The following is a 16,004-nucleotide window of genomic DNA, read 5'->3' as shown; positions in this document are numbered from 1 at the left end:
AGAATAGAAGGAGAGAAAATTAGAAAGTGGTAACTTACCTGAGGATTTCTTTTAAAAGATGTTTGGAATTCTTTGGGGAAATAACTAGCCATATAAAAATGGAGTAATAGATGGTCTTCATGTCTTAGAATGGTAGAAGCCTAGGGTGACTTAGGTATTAAAGCAAACCTCAACAAGGAAGAGAGGAACAGGTGTTCTAGGATAGATGTAAAAACAGTAAATACAACTACAGTAAGTATTAGTGTCTTTATTTTTGTTAGGTGTCAATACTGTGCCTAGCACTTTGTTCCCTCCCTAAATCCTCAGCAATTCTCCAAGATAAGGGCAGTTGTTATTATTATATAGGTGAAACTACCCAGGCTGAATTCTTTCTGGGGTAGAAATGGGGTGCAGTGTCCCATTTGCGCTATGGCAAAGGCCTAAGATCATCACAGAAAGTTTTTGAATTGTAACTTTCTGAAATGCTGAGTTTTTACAATGAAAAAATTCTTCAGCCACTAATAGTCGCCTAACCAAATACTTATTATGATTCAACATGTGTTGTGGGCATTTTAGATCTGAGTACTCTGTCATACCAATGGAAACAACATTATCCTAAAAGGTCTGTGATACAAAAAGAAAAGATACCAATTTGCCAATCCTAATCTATAAACTGCCTTATTTATTGTTATTGAAATGTTATCTGCATTCTTGTATATGTATTCACTTGCTTTTTATTTAAGAATCCCTAATTGTCCTGAAGATTATGGGTAATTTGCCCACTCTAAAGTTACTTCTTTGATGAAGTAAATACTAGATTTCATCCGAGAGAAGTTGGCTTATTCATTTGGTGTTAGAGATCTTGATGAGACTGTGAATATTAATTTTTTTTTCTCATCCTCCTAAGTAACATTAACTTTTAAGGTCTTTATCAAATAAAAATAGAATTTATGGCATTTTTAATGTGTATTTATTTTTGTTGGGTTGTTATATTTTCCCTTATATATTCATTTAAATCACATGGAAGTCTTCCCAAAATGGCATTTTCACGATGATTCTGGGAACCATCCTTTTGAATGTATGATATTTACTGCTGATATATGTATTCTGGTGTTTCTTGCTTTCCATCATACATAAATTCTAGTGACATATTGAATACCATAGAGGGGAACTGACTGATGGTAAATCAGACATTTTACAACATACTATTGGGAATGGAATGTTGGATTCATTACTATGAAGAAATTACATTTGATGAGTATTTTTCAGAGCTTCTTAATACTGTAATTTATTGATGCTTCTTAATGTTCTCTGTTAATTAATACAGGCTCAAAATTGGGTTCATTTTAACAATGTGTAATATATGCTATAGTGAATTGTTTCCACACATGCACAAAAAGAGTAACAAATATCCAACAGTATCTTTGATTAGAACTATTAAGCCCAACAGCTTGTATTTAATGAACAGTGTTAATTACATAGTCAACTGGGTAGTTCATTCTCTACTATAGGAACTATATATTAGAATAAAGCTATTTTGATATATATGGTGCCAAAGGAAAATTGGCTAACAAGAAAGAGAATAGCCTTATATGTGGTTAAGATGTCAAATGAACAATTTTAACTCACAGTCATTATTTTACAGAGAATGCATAAGTTGGGTTTTTATTTTTAGTTCCTTCTCTTCCCTTCAGAGTTAAATGATGGAAAATGACTCTCAGTCCCAAAAGTACTCTTATGCATCATTCAAAATAGGCCTGACAAGCTAGCCCCTCTGGTAAGGGTGAGATTTATAGCTTTCTGTTCCTTGGTGTTCCATTACTCTGTCTACACCATCAAATTGATTAGTAGGCAGTGGAGAGCAAGGAAAGAGAGGTGACTGCATGGAGCCAGTAGGTGTCCATCATTTTAATGAACTGATTAGAGATGGTTAATACTGTCCTTGATTCTCATTGTAGCTGAGGATGGCCAGATCTTTTAAAATTTTTCTCCCCCCCTCCCTTATTCTATATTACAGGGCCCACTGGAAAATGATTTGGTTGTTCATGTAGCACTCATAGCAGAAAGCCAACGGTATGAAATCCAGATGGGTGGTGTGTTCCTTTGGGAGGAAGGAGGGGGGCCTTATTGCTTTATGTTACGATATTGAGTATGTGGTAGAGATTAATTTCACAGACCCCTTGACAGGGTTTCAAGGAGTCATTTATGTCACTTTAAGTGCCAGAACAACATTGCTTTCATGTTTAAAATAATTTTGTTTTAGTTGATGTGAATATTAAGGACTGTGTGACCTGTGCCAGTGTTGCCTGGGGTGTATTTTGGAGGAGTTAGTGCCACAGATACCGGGAGTTCCCCAAATCAGTGCTTGCTTTTTCTGCCAGCCCCCAGAGCTCTCACCTGATGCCTAGTAAGGAACCCTAGAGGGGCTCTGGATCCCAGCACAGATGGCATATTGCTCACATTAGTAAATTAAAATGTTCTCCAAGCTAGCATAGTCTTCCTCCTCCCCACCTCCTTCTCCACCGTTCTCCACACTCCACGTGCATTGCCTAAAAAGGTCTCTTCCCTTTTTCCCTGTGTTTTTTAGCCTTCAAGTTTTCCTCAACACGTATGGTATTCAGACTCAAACTCCTCAACAGGTAGAACCTATTCAGATTTGGGCTCAGCAGGAGCTGGTGAAAGTAAGTGATTCTACTTCTTTACTGTCAATTTTGTAGAGGTACTAGTGCATGAAGATTAGACTTAGTTTATAGTCAGGTAGCATAGTTAAAATCTGATTCTGAGATAGAGTCATTAATCCAGAAGTCTTTCTCATTCAGTTGAGAAACCTACCTTATCAGACATTGTTACTAAAAAACCCTTGCATTGTGTGTGTGTACATTATATTCATAGGTCTACTGATTCTTACTTCTAAAATCTATTACTGAACTAGACTGAACATTTAAATAACAAATTAACCTGAATTTTAGTGCCTTGTGTTTAAAATTAACATTTACACTGGACTTGGTAATTTTCCCTTACATTAACTATTAAAGAAAATTTCTCATTGGAATATTTATTGGTAATAACTACTTCCATTTTTCTTTTGCCTTACTATTTGGGGTCTGAAGTAATTCTCAGCCCTTTGGTTTGCTCAGTCTCAAAGTAACAGCTGAGTTCCTTCTTAATGTTGTTATGTACGTATTTAGATTGGATTAAAGGGTGACTTTGGGGGCCTTTTGCATGTAATACTCTGCAGAAGAATTCAGAAATGCCTGTTTAGGAATATTCCTGCCCATTAGTGACAGGAAGTTGTTGACTTCCATCAGTTATTTATTTATTTATTTACTTACTTATTTATTTTTAAAGATTTTATTTATTTGAGAGAGAGCTAGAGAGAAAGTGTGTGTGTGCATGAGCAGAGGGGAGGGGTAGAGAAGGAGGGAGAAGCAGACTCCCCACTGAGCAGGGAGCCCAATTCCACTAGTTATTTATAAGCCATCACTTCTACATAGCAATTGTTAAAAACAATACAGGAACAAACTCTGAAGTGTTTGATGTAAGTGTTTAGAATTTTCTCTCTCAAATAATCAAGATTAGCTCAGTTAGGTTGATATAAACATTTGTGGTCAAAGCCTTAATGCTACAACAAGGAATTCAAGCTTAGAGAAGTGTACTTTGCATGGGAGAAGGCAGGGCCTTAGAGCATCACTGCTGATTGGACAGGACTTTGTCCATTGGCAACAAAACCAGAACCTAGGTGTCAGATCACCCTGAATACTAGCTCTTTGAGGGCTCTTAAACCTCTTCTAACAAATTTAGAGATCTTATCCCCTCTGATTAAAGAGATAAGGCTGAAAATTCAAGGATCCCTAGAGTAGGTAACACTTTGAAATCATGCCAACATGTAAATGGGCTTTGTGGTAGAAGAGGAGAGGGACCAGAGGATTCACAAGGCAAGGAGAGAGGCAGCATGAAGTGGGGAAAATCTAAGTCTCTAACACTCTATTATTACTGGCTATATTTGCTGATATACTTTTTATGGTTCTTCACTGAAAGCTCCAGAGGATAGTAACAAAGATTATTACTCTTTGATAAACATGTGCTCAAAGCAAATAAACTTGACTCCATTTTTTTCAAGCCTAATTTATATTGCAACTTTTTTTTTTTTATCTTAGGTGAATCTGTACTCCACCAGACAATATGCAATCAATATTTTAAAGATAAACATGGCTTTAAATGACTTAAATGTGACATTTTATGCATTCATTGATTAGTGAACACCTGCTATGTGCAGAATTTGGTGTGGGGCACTCAGATAAAATGGCTCTGTGCTCTGTCCCTGTTCTCAGTAAACTCTGAGTCTACTGGTATGACAGGAAAAATAGTTAATTACAATCCACCTAGATTCGTGCTATCATAGATGTTTAACAAGGTGCTGTGGAGGTGATAGGAAGCATTCCATTTAGACTAAGGTGAAGACTTGGGGCACCTGGGTGGCTCAGTCGGTCAAGTGTCCAGCTCTTTGTTTCAGCTCAGGTCATGATCTCAGGGTCACGGATTGAGCCCCGAGTCAGGCTCTGCACGGGCCGTAGAGCCTGCTTAAGAATCTCTCTCGCGGGGCGCCTGGGTGGCTCAGTGGGTTAAAGCCTCTGCCTTCGGCTCGGGTCATGATCCCAGGGTCCTGGGATCGAGCCCCACATCGGGCTCTCTGCTCGGCAGGGAGCCTGCTTCCCTTCCTTTCTGTCAACCTCTGCCTACTTGTGATCTCTGTCAAATAAATAAGTAAAATCTTAAAAAAAAAAAAAAAGAATCTCTCTCTCTCTGTCTCTCTCCCTCTCCATCTGCCCCTTCCCTCAACTAGTGCGCACGTATGTGCTCTCTCTCAAAAATAAAAATAAAAATAAATAAATAAATTGAAAGAGTAACGTGAAGAGTTCTAAAAGGACCTGACTTATTTTATGTTTTGTTGTTTTAAAGATGGTGTGAACAAATGGGTATGTGGTTTGGGTAAAACGAGACTTGGGGCCAAGAGTCCAACTTCCCTAATCATGTGTCAAGATAGAAAATTCTCTGTGGCTACAGCCTTTGTGTTCCAAGCTAGCTGCTCTTTGGGATTCATCCTCTAAGATATACTGCCTAGTATATTGCTTCTATAAGCTTATCTTTAAAAAAAGTTAATTCTTGTGTAGTTAACATACAATATTATATTAGTTTCAGGTATACAATAGTCCCATATATTACTCAGTGATAAGCCCACCTTTTTTTTTTTTTTAAAGATTTTACTTATTTATTTGAGAGAGGGAGAGAAGAGGGAGAGTGAGAGAGAGCATGAGAGGGGAGAAGGTCAGAAGGAGAAGCAGACTCCCCAAAGAGCTGGGAGCCCAAAGCGGGACTCGATCCCAGGACTCCAGGATCATGACATGAGCCAAAGGCAGTTGATTAACCAACTGAGCCACCCAGGCACCCTAAGCCCACCTTTTAGAAGTAAAAGTGTGCCCTTCAATCTCAGTTAATACACATTCTTATGCCAGTGGCTTATCTTTCTCAACTTGTTTCATTTACAATGCCAACTTTTAAAAGGTCATTAAACTAAAGTTAACTAGACAATAAACTAGGCAGAAATTGCTTTACAAAGAGAGGGAAAGCCCAAAACGCCACCTTCTACAGAGAACTCACAGTTCAGGTTTATTTAGAGCAAAGAAAAAAAACTTTTGATCGTACTAGAAGAAACTCAGCCATAAGTTTGGAATCTGTACTCAAACTACACATGCGAGGAGGACAATATTCTGCTTAAACAACTGATTTGCTGCTGCCATTTGTCTACTGTTTGTCTAATATTAACAATTATAAACAGAGCAGTGCAACTAGTATTTGGAACAATCCTTACAGTGTTACAGTGTCAGGCATAACATTTCACTTCTCTTCACACCACTGGTTCTCTTTGCGTACCTGGGCTTCCTCTTCTTCAGTAAAGTCATTTTTGATATTGAAGGTCTTGCGGATCTCCTCAGGAGTTTTCCCCTTGATCATATTGGCAATAGTCTTGCATGTTACATCAAGCAAACCTTTGATGTCTAAGTAGTTCGCAGCCAGAATAAGTTCAAACAGTGTTCCTTGGTCAACTTTCAGGAATTCTTGGTCCCAAACAGGGATATCATCTGTCCGCTTTTCTTTGTTCTCATCATCCTCAGGAGGAGGGGGGTCATCCTTGTGGTGGGTGCACCACTGAATGACCTTTTTTAATATTGCTGCATTAACATTTGGTAGAGGAACTGGATCATCATCTCCTTCATCGTCCATTCCCAAATCTTCCAACATGGTCTTGATAGTCACAGACTGTTTGGCGATTTCAACATCAACTTCAAATATCTCTCCATCGGAACTCTGCAACTTAATTGAAGGCATGGTGCTCGGTCTCAGGCCGACTGCGGGTCGGAGGCTGATAAAAACACAGCGGCCTCGGGAACGTGGGGAGAAAAAAGGAGAACAAGGCCACTTATCTTTCTATTCTGAGGAGCTATACCCTCCTTCAGCTCACTCAAGAGATATGAGAGCAGACAGCTGAGAGCAGGACTTACACTGTGTGTAGTTAATGTTTCATGATGTGGCGACTGTGGTGTGATTCACTTCACGGGGAGATGAATATAGTGTGATCTAGAATGAAGTTCTGTTGTTTATCCATTACAATATACTATTTCAGTGGATTAAATGGTGTGGATGTGTACAATGTGGGGACAGTTTTATCTGCACCCTGGAATGTGGGGAGCATTCTAGTCTGTCTACACAATTGTCAGAGACCTACTGTACCTTGGTTCAGAAAATTAAGGAAAACCCTGTCACTGTAACACCGTAGTATTTAAAGGAAATCTAGGTCAGTACATTTTAACTTGTACATAGTTAATTAATCACTTGTCCAAAAGAAGAAATCTAAAATAGTTTAGACATACATTCATTTCTGAAAATTTGGAAAATATTTGAGAGAAAGGGGGCTCCATCTAGCATAGTATGCTATAGTTTCAGGGCAGCTATATAGCCTAATGCTTATAGGGTACTTTTTCTGGCCAGTTGATTTTGTCTAAAATGAGAGTCATTATTCCAGAGTCAGTATTCACAGCCCGGGTGGCTCAGGAGGACATTCAGTTGCTCCCTCATTCCTCTATCAGGTATTTCCTGAGCACCAGCTATGTGCAAGGCACAGTGCTAACCAGCTGAAAGGAAGCTGTTCTCTAGGAACATAGCAATGCAGAAGGAGAAGGAGACACCGAGCTAACTCTGACATGGGAGTGTACACAATAGCATAATGACCAGAGACTTATGGTGATGACATTAATTTTTAGGTACAGTGAGGTTCATATTTGAAGCAGTTCAGGGGGAAACAGGTTAGATTTCCTTCTCTCATCAAATTGAAAAATAAATTCCAACGGATTTAAGATTTAAAATTTTTTAAGTGATATAAACAAAATCTTTAGAAGAAAAAATAGAACAGTTTACAACTGGAGTGGAAGTCCATTCTTAGAATAATGCCAGCACTAAAAAAGTCTTTAAGGAAATGATTGACAAATTTAACTAAATAGGGCTGAAGATGGGATAACAACCTGGCACATCGTAAGTGCTTGTGAAATTTCCTAGTAGGAAAATGTTTAGATTGAAATACCGCACGCTGCAATGATGTTTGACCTACTCTGCAGTCATTCTCACATTTCGTAACAACATTGAAGATGAGCAAACTGAGTAAAATATTTATGCAAAGGGTAATATTCTTAATATACCAAGATCTCTTACAAATCAAAAAGAATGAAAAATACCCAATAGAAAAGGGAACAAGTGGGAAAATTTATAGAACATACAAGTAGCCATGAAATATATGGGAAAGTGTTCAACCATAAAATATTTGAATACAGTAGTTTAAGATGAACTTTCTGACTCAAGGGAGTAACTAAAAAGGCCTATGCACTATTAATGGTAGTAATTTGGTCCACTATTTCTGCAGGGTGACTAACCTGGCTTTATGTTTCAAAGAAAACATATTCTCTTTGATCCAGCAAGTCTAGGAAATTATTCTGCTGAAATAATTGTACACTCTCCAGAGATGTTTATTGAATTGATTTTGAAATAAAAAACGTTGGGAACTACCTTCATCAAGGGATAGGTATTAAATAGGGTAAGAAGGCATCTTATTGGGTGAAGTGCTCAGCTTTGGCAGTGGTTACCTTCTAATTCATTCCAAATCCATCTGTTTTTACTTTGTAGAAATTCTAGAAGTTTCTGTTCCACTGTGGCACCTTTTTATGTTTTCCAATAGTGAGTGCTATAGATATTTTTAGGGGTCTTTATATTTCTTCGGTCATTTAGACATTGAAATGTAGAGTACATGCATAGACTCAGTTTACCATCTTGAAACTGGAACACAACAGTACTAAGTTTTAACAAGTAAGATACCAAACAGATACAGATATATATAGATATATAGATATAGTTTATTAACTTGTTTATGTAAATATATGCACATATTGATATGTGTATGTAATATGGGTATATATTTATGTATATACTTTTAAAAAATCTGTAACCCTATACTTCAGGTGTTTTCTTAGGGCTTACACAATAAATTACACATCCTTCAATATAAACCAAAGTGCAAGAGTTGGATAATGAGAATAAATAGGACCATTCACTTGGAGCACATGGTTTAAATTTTTCATCAAATTTATGTAATCAGAAAAATCAATAAAGACATTTCCATTTAAAAAAAATTTTTTTTTTTAAGTTCTGGAGCTTGTTTTTTTTTTATATATATATTTTTTTATTTTTAGTTTTTTTAGTTTTTTTATTTTTTCAGCATAACAGTATTCATTATTTTTGCACCACACCCAGTGCTCCATGCAATCCGTGCCCTCTACAATACCCACCACCTGGTGCCCCCAACCTCCCACCCCCACCCCTTCAAAATTCTCAGATCGTTTTTCAGAGTCCATAGTCTCTCATGGTTCACCTCCCCTTCCAATTTCCCTCAACTCCCTTCTCCTCTCCATCTCCCCTTGTCCTCCATGCTATTTGTTATGCTCCACAAATAAGTGAAACCATATGATAATTGACTCTCTCTGCTTGACTTATTTCACTCAGCATAATCTCTTCCAGTCCCGTCCATGTTGCTACAAAACTTGGGTATTCATCCTTTCTTTTTTCTTTTTTTTTTTTTTTTTTTTTTTACAGCTTTATAAACATATATTTTTATCCCCAGGGGTACAGGTCTGTGAATCGCCAGGTTTACACACTTCACAACACTCACCATAGCACATACCCTCCCCAATATCCATAACCCCCCCCTCTCCCAAACCCCTCCCCCCATCAACCCTCAGTTTGTTTTGTGAGATTAAGAGTCACTTATTTTAATTCCATTATAGTTAACATAGTGTTATATTAGTCTCAGGTATACAATATCATTAATCAACAATTCCATATATTACTCAGTGGTCATCAAGATAAGTGTCATTAATCCCTATCATCTATTTGAACCATATCCCCCACCCACCACCTACTAGTAACCCGCTATAGTTAAGAGTCAATTTTAGGGCACCTGGATGGCTTAGTTGGTTAAGCAGCCAACTCTTGGTTTGGGCTCAGGTCATGATCTCAAGGTCCTGGGATTAAGCCTCTCATGGGGCTCCAGTCTCCTTCTGCTTGTGGCTTCTTTCTCTCTCCATCTCCCTTTTTCCCCTCCCTTGGCTCATGCTCTCTCTGTCTCTCTAAAATAAATAAATAAATCTTTAAAAAAGTCATGTGCTTTTTCAATAACAGTCCGAGAGCATTCCTTTTACTCCACATCCTCACCAACATTGTTGTTTTTATTGTGCTTTGATTTTAGCCATTCTGACAGATGTGAGGTGATATATCATTGTGGTTTTGATTTTCATTTCTCTGATGATTAGTGATATTGAACAACCTTTGATATGTCTGTTGGAAACTATTTGTATGTCTTTGAATAAATGACTGTTCATGTTTCTACTCATTTTTTAATTGGATTATTTGTAGGTTTTAGTGTTCACTTAAATAAACTCTTTATATATTTTGGATACGAACCCTTTATTGAATATATAATTTACAAATATTTCCTCCCATTCAGTAGGTTGCATTTTAGTTTTGTTGATTGATTGTTTTGTAGAGGCTTTTTATTTTGATGTGTTCCCAACATTTCCATTTTGATGAGAAATACTTGAAGGTGGGAATCTAGTAGGAGATGTGAGACCCTGAATTTTAAAACTTTAGCCAGTTTGTTGTTGTTGTTGTTGTTTTATATCACACAGCAAGCATTTGTCTCTTTGTATTCTCTTATGAATTGGAAAGAGCATGCAAGTTTGCATTTGACAATGCAAGGACAATGTCAAATTTTACAGTGTTTCTAAGCAGATCTCCAAAGATTTACTCTAAAATCTCTCAGTGCCCCCAAATCTAAGTCATCATTGGCCAGTTTTTCTAGCCAATTCATTGGCTTCATTGTTTTCCTGAGGGTCTGTTGAGTAAGGTTTCCCTGGCCACATTTCCTCTGGAAAGATCAGAAATTAGCAGGGTTTTAGTCAGGGGGAATAAAGGGGCCAAAAAGGAAAGCATTGATTCTTCTTGCCTGACTGATTTACAAATTTATGTCTTACAGGCTTATTTCCACCTGGGTATCAATGAAAAATTAGGACTCTCCGGAAGGCCAGATAGGCCCATTGGCTGCCTTGGTACATCAAAGGTGCTCATAAAATTTCCTTGTGGAGCAGTGTTCAGATCATAATACCACAGAATGAAACGATGCTTGACCTGCTATGTATCCATTCTCACATTTCATTATATACTTGGGCTGATTGTCTGAATTATTATTTTCTATAAGTAAATCTTACTGTTAGTTTTGTGTGATATCACAGAAGTCTTCTAGGAAAGAATAAGCTTCTCACTGCTATATTATTTATGAACATTGTAAGTTACCTGATTTTGACAGTATTTATTCAGAGGCTTTTTCTATCACAGTAGAGGTGGACTACACTTTAGTATACTGATCTTACTGATCCAATCAAGAAACTTAGAAATATCTTAATCACTTTTAATTTTTATTAGGACTTACACTGCTGTACCTTTGCCTTTGGTCTTGTTTTGTACTTTTTAAAATTATCTCTTACAGATTTATCGCATTCTAGGAAAGACTGTGGTTTGTTACCCTATCATCTTTGACCTAAGTGATTTCTACATGTCTCAAGATGTTTTACTGCTGATAGATGACATAAAGGTAGCTTCAAAACCCCTTTTTATTGAAATTGGATGACTGTGTTTCTACTGATTTTATCATATGTTATTAAATTGAGTGCTTCTGGTGTCTGTGACACTGGGTTAACACGCTGTAAAATATGAAAGTAAAACAATGTCTGCATGGCTTTAGAGAAAGAGTTAAATTGCTTGCAGCATTAGAATAATAGATGGAGTATGTCTTATATAAAGTTGTGTGACATTGCTTGATAGACCATTCTACAAATGGAATGAAAAGATACAGTTTATAAAGCAAAGGGGAAACCATTTGGAAACCATGTTCATATGACAGCAGTAATTTATCTCTTTTTGAACAAAAGTTGAGTTGGGAAAGTAATTTTATTTTTATTATGAAGAATGTCAAGTAAAACCTCAACCAACTCATAACATCTCGTCAGTTAAAATCTCCTCCAATCCCTTTTCCATTTGCGGAGTAGAGAAGCTTAGAGTCATGGTTTAGAGCATGAAGTCTGGACCCAGATTACATTTGTTAGAATCTTGGCTCTACTGTTTATTTACCAGCTGTGTGATCTTGGGCAAGTTACTTGACTTCTCTGTGTCTCTCTTTTCTCATCTGTATAACTGAATAATAATAGAGATATTCTGAGAATTAAATGAGTTAATGTATATAAGGTGCTCAGAATAGTGCCTGATATATGGTGAAGTGTTATGTAAGTCTTTGATATGATGACGACGATGATGATGACAACAGTAGAAATTGAGTCAAAAAAGAACTCTCCATATTTATGATTCAGTCTCGTTTCTTCTATCTGCTGTAATAAATGCACAGTAATGTGGGATAAGGATTAATCTTCTGGATGACAACCCTGGATTGATTTTTCCTCCCGGGACCATTCCTTTTTGTTCTTCTTTAAGTATTTATTTTAATTCCAGTTAGTTAACATACAGTGTTATATTAGTTTCATAGGTACAATATAGTGATTCAGTGGTTCCATACATCACCCTGTGTTCTTCACCACGAGTGCCTTCCTTAACGTCCATCCCCCAGTTCATCCTCCCACCCACCACTCCTCTGGTAACCATCAGTTTGTTTTTTATAGTTAATGTTTCTTGACTTCTCTTTCTCTCTCTCTTATTTTTTTTTCCCCTCCAGGGACCATTCTATTAGGCCACCAAAATGGAAGGAGTCTTAAAATATATGTAATCTGATTCCTTTTAAGAACAAAGTTTAAATTCAATGAAGTTTCAGACTTAAATTTGTATATATTCATACTTGTATACATGCTTGTATCAGAACATTTCTACCCCTAGTACTTTATATTATCCAGGGATTGACTGTGAATTATCTTGATATATCAGAGTTTTGTTGGCTATTTTCCACAAATGGTTAAACATCCTGATCAGCTCAGATATAATGCTATTACATGCTACCTCATTCTTGTGTTTTGATAGAATGCACTACAGTTCATTAAGCAATACTGGAAAATGCATGGACGTCCAATTTTCCTTGTTCTCATCCGGGAAGACAATATACGGTAGGTTGGCCAAAGAAGTGAGGTGCACCCATCTCACCTGCTTTAACACTGTAAACCCTTTAGAAGCAGGCCCTCTTACTACTTTTATGTCTCTGTCAGCATGTAGCAGAGAGACTTGCATATGTGAAGGATACATAGTGTAAGATTTTTTATTTCTCATTCTGTTATTAATAATGTACTTTTTGTTTGTCTGTTTCTATTTTTTAGAGGTAGTCGATTCAACCCCATATTAGATATGTTGGCAGCCTTTAAAAAGGGAATAGTTGGAGGAGTCAAAGTTCATGTTGATCGTCTACAGGTAATCTTCTAAATTTCAGTGTGTTTCCGTTTCAGGACAAATAATACACAGAGCCATTTTTCTTAATATGTTCTGTTTAAGGTTTTTGTCAAGGTTATTCTGTGCCTACCTTCCTATCCCTATTGTAACCATCCTGTTTATTTTATCTCTCCAGTCTTGTGCTTGAACAATTACAGTGGTAATTGTTCTATAGGAACAATTTAGCCTTTAATAGTTCCTCTCCAACATCTGTTTTGCAGTTGAGGAAGCTGGGGTCCAGAGTGGTGAAGTGACCTGCCTAACACCCTAGTCCAAGTTACCTAACTCCCTGGTCCAGTATTCTTTTCCATGCTTCACAGTAACATCCAGCCTGGAGAGGATCCTCGTTTGATTTAGGACCTCACAGCATTATCTTCATAATTCCTAAATGAGAAAAGCCCCTTGTGATTCCCTGCTAGCCTCCCTGCCCACAGGTATCTTGTACTAAACACTCTGTGCTTCTGCCAATTCAAGTTGATTACCCTGTTCTGACTTTGTGAGGTTCTGCCCCTCTGCTTATGCCATTTCCTCCATCTGGAATATCCGTCATTCTTTCAAGATGTCTGCACTTTAAAATCTTACCAAACTTTAAGACCGGTTCTGCAAACTCACCTAGGTCAAACGTAACAGTACTTTTCTGGAGATCCTTTGATGACCTTAAACATGAACTAGTCAGATTGTAGTCTGTCATGGACTTGAGTGCCTTATTCTCTACACACACACACATAAAAATGTGATTATCTCATAGGGTCTTCCGTGTAGTAGGTTCTCAATAATGAGTAAGAAAGAGGAAAATTTACAGAGGGACCTGTAAGTGGCATGTTTACATACTCATTCTGCTAGTGCTTGTGTTTTGTATACTTTATTGGTTTTTACCTAAAATTTTTTTTTAATCTTTTCCCCCTTATTTTCTATCACTTCCTGTTGCTGTTGTCTTTTTGTCATGATTTCTGTAAAAATTTCTTTTGTATTTATCATGCAGCTTCTTTGTTAAGTTTTATATTCTGGCTATCATGTTTTTAATTCCTCCCTTTTCATAATATCATGTTCATATTTTCTGGATATTATATTTTATCTTTCTGAGATTATTTACTAGAGAACTTTTGAAATTTTCTTCTCTGCCTGATCTCTGCCTGATCTCTTTCTTTAAAAAAAAAAAATTCTTGTTTTTATTGTGCTCAGTCTTTCATGTTGGAGGCATTTGTGAGTTGTGTGGTAATCTTTAGCTATCCATTCATTTTTAAGAGTGAAAGAATAAATTTATTGGAAGCTCTATGTTTGGGAACAAGGATTTTTGTCACAATGATGTCATTTATCAGGTAGTCTGATAGCAAGGGCTCTTTTTGTTGGGGGAAATCCCAGGTGCCAATATCTGGAGTTTTTTTTCTCCTCGGTCCTTCAGTTTCCAAAATAAACATCTAACCTCATGCCTAAAGAACATACATTTTGCTTTCATATCCTGAGTACAGGGTTGTGGAAGGAGCCAGGGCATCTATGTTTCCTACTCTCTGCTGTGCCCCGTCCCTCCCTTGAGTAGAGAGCCTTTCACCAGAGAATAAACTTCTTTTCATCTTGCAAAACTGAAACTTTGTACTTATTAAACAATAACCCCTCATCCCCCTACCCTAGCCTTTGTCTTCTCTTTAATATAGTAAATGAAAATGACACCTATATGCTTCTCTTTTTATTTCAAGCCCTTTCAGATCTCGTTGGCCCATGTTCCACAGTCTCTCTCATCACTGGACCCCAACCTCCCTCCCTGCCTCATCACCCAGGATCTTTCCATGTAGCTCATTCCCAGCCCTGCTTTCCACTCCTAAGTATACTGGGTACTTTCAAAATCCCTGTATGTAACTGGATTTTTTTTTCCTGCTCATGTTGTTATTCTCTTCTATCCTTGCCTTTTTCTTTTTTTCCTTCTAAATATTTTAATTTTTTAATTTAGGTCAATGTCACCTCTTTAGTGACGTCTCCAAGGTTGGAATTAATTTCACATTCCTGTTGTTTCTGTGGCATTTTGCTTGAACCTTTGCTATACCTCTTAATTTAAGTATAGCTAGTTTCTTGTGTCTGCTTCTCTCTGTATTGAAAACTTTTTCAGGCCAAGCCTGAGTCATCTCTGTATTTCCAGAGTGCTCTGTTCACTACTATTCTCTTTTAGGAAAGACACGAATATTGGTTCATTGATTCAACATATATTGATTGAGATCCCTCTCTAGGCACTGGGGATAAAATGGTGAAAAAAATATACAAGGCCTCTGATCTCATGGGACTTAGTCTAGTGGGGGAGCCAAATCAGAAACAAAGCCAGGGAGCAATGCAGGATGGTAGGATGGAGTGCGGTCTTAGGTAGGATGTTCAGCTGGAAAGGACCTTGGTGGGACATAATTAAGTATCACAGAGCAGGATACCTTTTTGAATATTATATTCCATTTAACATATATATAACAATGTTAAGTCATTTGATTACCATCAGAAGTAATGTATTAATGCCTAGTAAATTAATTATAAGTGTAATTTTTTTTATAAAACTAATTTAGGAGACTTTGTTAACCAACTGAATTTTTTTTTATCAAAAGCTCTATAGAGACTATTAGTGGAATTTAGCATTTGCCTATTAACATTTACCTTATGAGCTTAATCAGTATATAGAGTGGGTAGGCTAATAACAGAAAATATTAAATCAAAATTATTTTTCAGGATGCCTGGGTGGCTCAGTTGATTGAGCATCTGCCTTTGGCTCAGGTCATGATCCCGGGGTCCTGGGATCGGGTCCCGCATCGGGCTCCTTGTTCAGTGGGGAGCCTGCTTCTCCTTCTGTGCCCTGCTCCCCCTGCTTGTGCACTCTCTCTCTCTCTCTCCCTCTGACAAATAAATAAAATCTTTAAAAAAATGTATTTTTCTTATGTTTTCAGTATTAGCTATTAGATTTGAGCATCAAATAATTC

At 37.2% G+C, this 16,004-nt stretch overlaps 2 protein-coding genes across 2 annotated transcripts in view; one reads left to right on the top strand and one right to left on the bottom strand.

Annotated features, from left to right (window-relative positions):
* PHKB (phosphorylase kinase regulatory subunit beta) overlaps positions 1 to 16,004 on the top strand; it is a 236,088-nt gene that overhangs the window by 181,833 nt on the left and 38,251 nt on the right. The window contains exons 16-21 of the mRNA XM_047712520.1: positions 1,997 to 2,052; positions 2,567 to 2,660; positions 10,613 to 10,696; positions 11,123 to 11,227; positions 12,658 to 12,740; positions 12,948 to 13,038. Of these exons, the coding sequence (XP_047568476.1) occupies positions 1,997 to 2,052; positions 2,567 to 2,660; positions 10,613 to 10,696; positions 11,123 to 11,227; positions 12,658 to 12,740; positions 12,948 to 13,038 (513 nt within the window). The remainder of the gene's footprint in view (positions 1 to 1,996; positions 2,053 to 2,566; positions 2,661 to 10,612; positions 10,697 to 11,122; positions 11,228 to 12,657; positions 12,741 to 12,947; positions 13,039 to 16,004) is intronic.
* Positions 5,624 to 6,453, bottom strand: LOC125089985 (S-phase kinase-associated protein 1-like). Its single transcript, XM_047712522.1, has one exon. It carries the CDS (start codon positions 6,364 to 6,366, stop codon positions 5,875 to 5,877), a length of 492 nt encoding a protein of 163 aa, XP_047568478.1. The 5' UTR covers positions 6,367 to 6,453; the 3' UTR covers positions 5,624 to 5,874.

Source organism: Lutra lutra, chromosome 17 (genome assembly GCF_902655055.1).
Source record: "Lutra lutra chromosome 17, mLutLut1.2, whole genome shotgun sequence".
Taxonomy (NCBI): Eukaryota; Metazoa; Chordata; class Mammalia; order Carnivora; family Mustelidae; genus Lutra; species Lutra lutra.
The sequence above is the reverse complement of the archived record's forward strand: the minus strand, read 5'-3'. Positions and strand labels throughout refer to the sequence as shown.